The sequence below is a fragment of the Pundamilia nyererei genome, unplaced genomic scaffold, assembly GCF_000239375.1.
Source record: "Pundamilia nyererei isolate P.nyererei 1_Seehausen unplaced genomic scaffold, PunNye1.0 scaffold00005, whole genome shotgun sequence".
In the NCBI taxonomy this organism is placed as follows: domain Eukaryota; kingdom Metazoa; phylum Chordata; class Actinopteri; order Cichliformes; family Cichlidae; genus Pundamilia; species Pundamilia nyererei.
Window position 1 is genome coordinate 8,342,387 of NW_005187406.1, and position 9,138 is coordinate 8,351,524.

The 9,138-nt window shown below is 40.2% G+C and overlaps 1 protein-coding gene across 1 annotated transcript in view; it reads right to left on the minus strand.

The window, feature by feature from the left end:
* The window catches only part of ca10a (carbonic anhydrase Xa), a 322,634-nt gene that overhangs the window by 275,068 nt on the left and 38,428 nt on the right, over window positions 1–9,138 (minus strand). The window contains exon 2 of the mRNA XM_005721941.2: window positions 3,517–3,591. Within this exon, the coding sequence (XP_005721998.1) occupies window positions 3,517–3,591 (75 nt within the window). The remainder of the gene's footprint in view (window positions 1–3,516; window positions 3,592–9,138) is intronic.

Consider the following 9,138-nt stretch of genomic DNA (forward strand, 5'->3'; position numbering starts at 1 on the left):
GCTTCCACTGTACATAGGTACCATCAATGAGGCCAGGAGTAAACAGATGGTTCTGCGTGATGGGCATGTGTACTGACGCAGAGACGTACTTAAAATGACTCCTGAATTGTGACCAGACCCTTAGACTAGACTGTACCATGGATTTTTGGTGAAATGAGAAGGCTTAAGTGGTAGTGGAGAGAACAATAAAGCTTCTAAGGATGAGGAAGTGCACGACAGGCGTTCCAGTTTGCACCACAGCAGGTCTTGAGATTCAAGCCAATGGGTCAATTTGTGAACATGAGAGGACCAATAGTAAAATAAAAAGTTAGGCAAGGCAAGACCACCATCAAATGTCAGTCTCTGTAATAATGATTTCCTCACCCTGGGGTGTTTCCCTCCCCACAAAAACAATGTAACTAGCTGGTCTAACTTTTTGAAAAAAGCTTTAGGTAAAAATATAGGAATACTCTGAAACAGAAATAACAATCGAGGCAAAATGTTCATCTTTACAGCATTGATCCGACCAATTAGGGACAAAGGTAGCGATTTCCATCTCTGAAAATCTGATTGAATTTGAGTCATTAAAGGGGAGAAATTGGAAGAGTATAGAGAAGACAAAGTACAAGCCACGTTAACTCCCAAATATTTAAAGCCTTTAAAGGCTAAGTCTAAAAGGAATGTCAGATTGTTTAAGTGTAAGACTTAAAGAATTTATGGGGAAACATTCACTTTTAAGAAGATTTATTTTGTAACCTGACAGAGAGCCGAACTTGTTTAATAGAGACAAAATCGATGGTACGCTAGATAAGGGATCAGAAACATATAGAAGCAGGTCATCTGCTTATAAAGAGAATTTTACATCAAGGCCTGACCGGGAAATACCACGAAAATGAGGAAGGGCCTTCAAAGCTATAGATAGGGGTTCAATTACAATAGCAAAAAGTAGGGGGGACAGGGGGCAACCCTGTCTCGTGCCGCGTGACAATGAGAAGTAGCCAGAGGAAACACCATTTGTATAGACACTGGCTTGGGGTGCCTTGTACAACAGTCGAATCCATGAAATGAATCTGTCCTTGAAACCAAATCTTTGTAAGACCGCAAAGAGAAAGCTCCACTCTACACGATCGAAAGCTTTCTCAGCATCAAGTGAGATAACTTCTTCTGAATTAGTGTTGGGAAAGAATGTCTCGCCAGATCCTCATCTGGCGAGACGAAGTCGCGCTGCATTCCTTGATAAGTGATCCGTAGTCTTGCCGGATAGAGGATCCCAAATCGGACTCCCTGGATGCCGCGAAGCTGGCGACGGACCTCATTGAAAGCCACACGGGCCCGCGCCGTCTTAGCGGTGTGATCGGGGAACACAGAAATGGTCATATTATTTATCTGCACCCTCTGCAGCTCCCTGGCCTTCTGGAGAATCCTAGCACAGTCCGCGTAATAGTGCAGCTTCACAAGCATAGCGCGGGGGCGTTCACCGGTGTTAGGTTTGGGGGCCAAAGTTCGGTGGGCTCTGTCTACAAGTGGCTCCTTCCCAAGCTGAAATGCCTCCGTCAACAGCATGGACACATCTGTAGCGGACAGGACGTTCTCCTCTGGCACACCAACAATGCGTATATTATTGCGGCGAGACCTGGACTCCAAATCCTCGCATTTATTCTCCAATGTGGCCAACTCCTTTGACATCGCATCCACTTTGGCTTGGAGGTGGACAATATCATCCGTGCATGTGGAGAGAGACTGTTCCACCTCCATAACTGTGCTCCTAAGGCCAGCGAATTCCTGCCGCATGGTAGTTATATCTGAGGAAAGGTCCGTTTTTAGTTGCTGTATATCGGACCTGATAGACGTGAGATTCTCCGCAAACGCTGCCATCAGTTCCTTTTTAAACAGTGCTGAAATTTCTTCACGAAGTTCAGAGAGGAGTTCAGCCTTCGTGAATTTTTCCGTATCGACGAGCGGCGTGTCGGGTGACCCAGGCAGTGGCAAAGTTTTACCACGAGGCGGGGATGCAGTGTTAGCAGCAGGCCGCAAGTTCGGCTGAGAGGTGCTTGCGCTCTTATTAACCTTACGCGACATTGTAAACACAAAAAGCAAAAACAGTCTTGTCTCGGAAATATACAAAAAGAAAAAACCCGTCAAAATGTGCCTGGAAATGCTAGATAATAACTAGACTCTGCAGGAGCTACACTCGGTGCGACCTACGCCATAGTCACATAAACCGGAAGTGTGTCCTGCTACCTTATTACGCTACTGAATCCGTTTGAGTGATTTGAAATCATGACATTTTCATCTTCATACATAGAGAGAAATATTGGAGAATTCTGCAAAAACCTCAAATCACAACCAATTTTGTTTTTCTTATTATACCCTCACTGAACACTTAATAAAGTTTTGTTATATCTGTCTATCCTTGCTAAAAAATAGCCAAATCAATATATATTACAAATTTTCCTATGATAATATATGCCTTTCAACAAAAATAGATTTTGAAATGATGAGCAGAAACCCATCCAATCCAGTAGCAGTCTAGGATTTGTAATAACTTCACAGCTTGTGAACCAAGTGTAAGCAGCATTTTAGCTGTCTTGAAACTATGACCTGTGAATGTGTATGTAGGTTACACAGTAACTGTACACTGGTAACTGTTATGTTATTGTATGCACAACAAGAGAGAATTTTTAGATACCACGCTGTGGCCCAGATATACAGAAGGTTTTCTTTGGTATCAGGTACCCGATGCACCAGCCTATTACACTGGCCAGAAAACATAATGAACAAAGGAAGGCAAAAAAAAAAGAAAAAAAAAAGCACAAAGATTCCAGGACCAGAAAGTGCACCAATCCAGTCTCTGGGATTTTAAACCTTTGCAAAAGCACTGCCTGCCCTTCAAACTCAGTCTTTAAATTTTCTGTAAAAAGGGACTATTATCTCTTGCCAGCTGATATTGCAGTGGCAAGTTTGTCAGGGTATTGACACCAACGGATACCTCATGAGTAACAGGGAGTTGACAAAACAGCCTTAGGGTGAGTTACCTCTAATTGCTCCTTAATACTTCCACTTTCATCGTGTAAAGATTCACTGCTCACATTTAACATTCAGGTAAAGTTCGCTTTGATGCTAGTACAAGAGTAGAAATTAAATGTCCTCTATATCAATTTTCCTAATTGCTCTTTTTGCATGCAGACATTTAGTCCTCATAAAGACAGAGATTCCATCATCTACACACACACACACACAACTCAAAAGCACCTAAGCTAAGCAGAAAATACAATCTCTGGGAAATAATTGGCATGCAGATACAAAACAAGATGGAAAAGTTGGGAGGATCAGTGAGCTGCTATCAATCAAAAAGACGTGTTAGCTGTGAGAGAAGGGCAACGTTGCCCGATGTAATCTTAAATGTGTAGTAATCACTGACTTCTGGATCAAACACACACTATACATGTGCACTATATATATTTAAAGTACATGCAGGAAAATCTGTATTGTGAAAACTATATGCATCAAAGTGCTGCACACAGTTTTGAAGCATACCTGGAACAAAGCTCCCCTGCACCACCTCCTTGTATGCCCACCATCCTTCATGAATTTTTGGTGGATTTGGCTGTGCTAAAGGGGGAGAGAAGAGACACAGCAACAGGGACATCAGTTACTTGTATCTGAAATGTAAACAATGAAGCAACGATGATTTTTTCCCCCCAGCCTAACTGTAATATACTCTGTTAACCTCTTATAAACAACAGGGCTTAGGAAATAGTTTCAACCTAAACGCACACATGTGTATACACTTAGCAAGCTGTTGTGTGATCCAATGACTCCATAGACATTAGTACAAATGTTATTATTTTATGTTGTGTCAACTGTAGACAAAGGACTGGAAGGCAAAGGCCTAGAAGTCTGGGCACAAAGAGAAAGTTGTGAGTGAGAATTACTTTTTTTGGAATCATACTTTTTTGGATCTTAATTCCCCCACAACCCCAACTCTTCATTTACTAATTAAACACCAAAATTAAGGCCTAATTTAATGTCCAGATGTTGTCCTGATTGTTTCTCTTTAATGGATGTTGAGGTGGTTGAACAACCCTCTTCCTTCTGTTATCACTTCCAAAATCCTTGTTGCAGTAACACTGGAGAGCAGGTTCAATTTCATTGGAGTTGGCCAAAAGCATTGCATCGACCAACCAAATAGGACTATGTCAGTCTTTCCAGACTATTAGAAGACTGCACCCTCTGCCCAGCTCTTCTAGACTGGCAACCCCCTCCCCCAAAGAACCCAAAAAGACCTAAATTGCAACAGGTTTCTTTTTATGTAGTCGGTTTTATTTCTTAAACTTTTGGCTAATGCTACTACCATGAGACTGACGAAGACGGAATACGCACTGATCTCTTTATTCGTGTTAAAAAATAATGCAACTAACATCAGTGAGGTTACTGGTGACCCATTTACAGCGATATGCAACAGTTTGGGCATCCCTGATAATTTTCATGATTTTCCTTCATAAATCAGCACTGTCATCTAATTATATCATATAGCAAATGAACACAATGATATTTAAGTGAAATTAAGTTTATAGGATTTACAGAAAGTGTGCAATAGTTACCTAAACATAATTAGGCAGGTGCATAAATTTGGGCACCCCAAAAGAAAAATCCACCACAGATTTTCAAGTTTTTCAATATTCAGGTCTGGAGATGGCCATTCCAGAACATTGTACTTGTTCCTCTGCATGATTGCATTAGCAGATTTTGAGCAGTGTTTAGGGCCATTGTCTAGTTGAAATATCCAGCTCAATATCCGGCACAACTTCAACTTTGTCACTGATTCTTGAACGTTGCTCTCTGTATTATTGTATGGTATACCTTACAATATAAAGTGCCTCGAGGCGACTGTTGTTGTGATTTGGCTATATAAATAAAATTGAATTGAGTTAAATTAAAAGAATCTGCTGATATTGACTGGAATCCATGGGACTCTCAACCTCAAATTTTACTGTGGGTAGCAAGTCTTTCTCTTGGAATGCTGTGTTCTGTTTCCTCTTGTTATGCCCAAATAACTCAATTTTAGTTTCATCAGTCCACAGGACCTTATTCCAAAATGAAGCTGGCTTGTCCAAATGTGCTTTAGCATACCTCAAGCCACTCTGTTTGTGGCATGTGTGCAGAAAAGGCTAATTCTGCATTACTCTCCCATACAGCATCCCCTTGTGCAAAGTGGGCTGAATAGTTGAATGATGCAGTGTAACTGGCCACCTTAAATACCCTTTCTCATGATTGGATTCGCCTGTGTGTGTAGATCAAAAATCAGGGAGCTTACCAAACAAATTTTGTGTTCCAATAATTAGTGCTAAAGGTATTAAAATCATTAAATGGCAAGGGTGCCCAAATTTATGCAACTGTATTTTGTTTAAGTAACTATTGCACACTTTTTGTAAATTCTATAAAGTTTATTTCACTTCTCAAATATAATTTTGCTCATCTGCTATATGATATATTGCTGAAATTGCTGATCCAAACAACCAATGATTTATGAAGAAAAATCATGAAAATTATCAGGGATGCCCCAACTTTTGCATACCACTATACTACCATGTACTGGAGAGCTGTATTCCCTGAACCTTTTACTATAAGGTGACAGTGGTAACGACGGCACTTACAACCAGCTGGGGCCATTCTGTGTCTAGTTTGCAAGCTCACCATGTGCCTCCATGGGCTCTCTCAAGACATTAGGTTTACTGGCAAATTATAAATGGCCAGTAAACCTAATGACCACGAATCATTGTTTGCCTCTGTGTGCTCGCATAGTGATTGTTCAGGGTGTACCTCACTTGCGAGCACCTTGCAACCCTGAATTGTATAAGTGGAAGAAAATGTATGTATAGATAGATGTTGGGAAGTTAGTCAGATGGACATCATAAAAAACTTCTACAAAGCTGATTAACTTTTGATCAGAAAACACACACACACACACACACACACACACACCTCAACAGTGCTGATTTGATTTGAAGAAAATAGTTTTACCATTGGCTCCAGAACTTGGTGAACCATAACATAATTAATTTCCTTGTTAAAGTAATGCAGTGCATGCAAATTTTCTCCATTAAAATATCTGTTTTATCATATTATTGTAATCAAAGCAAGTAATTCTAGTTTCCAGAACTGCATCATTGAACAACACAGTAGCCTACAAAGCAAGCCACAGTAAGCTATTGCCACTTTACACTTTGACAAGGTAGGTAGTACCAAGGTAGTACTAAATTAATGACTTAGTTTAATTATATGAAAAAATTATGTGAAAATGACGTTAGTTTCATTTAAAGCAGTTAGTGGCAGTGACCTGCTTTTTCTAATTAATGTGAAACCAGCTATACTGGGGAACATGACACTGGCGACGATTTTACTGTGGAGTGAAGGGGAGAAAGGCTGTGAGTCACAACAGCAGTTTTGGAGGTTAGCACAGACTCAAAAACAAGAAGTGGGGACCAATGTGCTCTCTGGGGAGGTAAGCAGTGAATGAGTCTCTGGGGCCTTGGGAAATGCTTTTGGGAGAACAGTAATCCAAGAGGTATTGTTGTCAGTCAACCCAGATGCAGGAATAGATGTGGGCCTTATGGAGGTTGCCCTCTGAGTTAGTTTGGGTGGAGGGCTAAAGGAATTGTAGTTCAGTGTGACCAGGATGTAGCTCCTCAGTTCATCAGGCAGTCAAAATTCACAAATGCCTTGGCCCCTCTTTGAAGTGGTCCCTATATATACAGTGGTCCCTACAGTGGTCCCTTGTTTATTGCGGGAGTTATCTATATAACTGTTTGTGACAAACACAGGAAACACTTTTCTTGCTGGGTTGCTGGGTGTGTTATTTAAAATATCTAACTTTTTATTGCAAAAACGGACATGGGTCATACACATCAAGGCAGGCAGCAAAGCATACAAACCAGGCAAGGTTAAGTAAAAGACAAAATCCCCAAACATGCCACAAGCTCATACAAATAGAAGGAAAAGAAAATGAATAACACAAGGAGCAACATGAAAACAAGACTACAAGTAGTAGAGGTGGGAGTTTGACTTGTGAAGTGCTACAGATATCTATACAGTACTGTGCAAAGTTTTTGAGCCGCCCATGATTTCTTTATATTTTGCTTCCAGGGAGTAAGACCTTTTGGAATTGTTTAAAGTGGTCTTTAAAAGCAGTTCTCTAGGATTTCTGATGATCTTAGAAAGGTTGGCTTTGGACATTGGGGTGGCTGTAGCAGGTTGCCTTAGATAAAGTGCTTGTGTGAATGGGTAGGTTTGGGTGAATGCACGAGTTGTATAAAGCGCTTTGAGTGCTCAGTGAGAGTAGAAAAGCGCTATATAAGAAGCAGTCCATTTACCATTTACATTGGACGCAGCTTCAGACTCATCTAATTTACCATTTTAATAGGAAAGTTTGTTTTTGCTATTGTTGTTTGTCAAGTTACTTAACATTTTACTTATGTATAATTCCAGATATAAAACAAGCACTTGTGTATCATTCAAGACAAAAGGCACATATTTCAAAGGATAAACCAGTGTTGTGTGTACACATAAAGACAGCAAAGAGTTTGACAAGCACATAATAGTATTTTTCCACCAACACAGTGATTCTAAAAGAGTTATTAGTTTCATTTTAGTGGAGGGAAAAAGAAGATTTGGTAGACCTACAAACAAATCGACAACAGATGAACAATATCTGGAAATCATGTCCTTAAGAAATGGGAAAAATTTAACAAAGACATGACCTAAGAAATTCATCTGGGCCTTCAGTTGATCTATCTACTACCTGCCTGAAGCCTCATCACAAATGTTCTTTGTGGAAGAGCAGCTGTCAAAAAGCATTTTAAGGAGGGGAAACAATAAAGGAAATCTGAGGTATGCCAAATGGATTGAATTTGTTGCAGTACCAGGAAGGTCCCCCTGCTCTAGAAGACACATGTACAAGCCTGTCATCAGTTTGTGTTCTTTGACGTGGTCTCATTTTTTCAGAGTCCTTTTTATTCTCATTAAATATCAGATGTTCATGGATGCATGATGTACCATAGGCTCCCAGTGTCACCCATTTCACCAAACCTTTAAATTGAGGCTGTGTAAAGTAAAGCTCTTCGCTCCTTCAAAGGGCATCTAGCTACTTGTACAGAACTGTGTTGATATCTGCACTGTTATACATACAACAGCTCGCTAGTCTATTTATCCTCGTATCTGATTATCAGTATAATACTGATAATCAGATACAATAATCAGATCCATCTATCAATTCATCCATTTTGCCTAGAATCTAGACTTTGAAAGATAAAACTGACTATTACCTAATATTAGATATTATATTATTTGCTAACAAAAATAAATTACCTTCTATTGCTTGGTAATTATTGTTATGGTTAGTAAAATACTGTCTGAACCCCTGTGAGTGCTAGTTGTGTTGCCCTTATCTAGAGTTTGTATTACAATCTGTGTTGTGCTGGAAACCAGTCATTTATTGACCTTGGCAATTAGTGGACTCCTACTTGATTAAAGAGACTACCCTCTTTAAGACCCCATTCAAGTCCCAGCCAAGTGTAAATATGTTAAGCTGCAGATGTAAGAACACCCTTGGTAAAAAAAAAAAATTCCACACTTTGTTGTGTGGTTTCTGAAATGAGAATGTTGCTCTAAACCTGTATGACAGATCTGGCTGGCCACAGACTCTTACTGACCTGAATTCTATTTAGCATTGAACCAGCTTATTTCATCCCTGCTTGGGAATGAGGCAGCACTCAGCACTCAGGAGACAGTCTCAGTAAACAGTTTATTTTCATAAAATATCCAAGCTCTTGCATTGATATTCATTGAAGGGCTTGAGCAATTCATAAGCCCAACCATGCAGGAAGAGAGGGATGGAGGAGCGTGACAGGACAGCAGGGCAGGTACAGGATGGATTCAGAAAGGGAGGAAAGGGGAAAGAAAAGAAGAGAACGTCAGAATGGAAGAGATGCAGAGGCTAAACTAGAAGTGCCAAAGTGCATCCATAAATTAAACTTGACCTTGCCAACAGCTGTGCTTACTGACTTATGAGACCATTATCTCTCCCATTCTCTCTCTGTGTGTGTGTGTGTGTGTGTGTGTGTGTGTGTGTGTGTGTGTGTGTGTGTGTGTGTGTGTTGT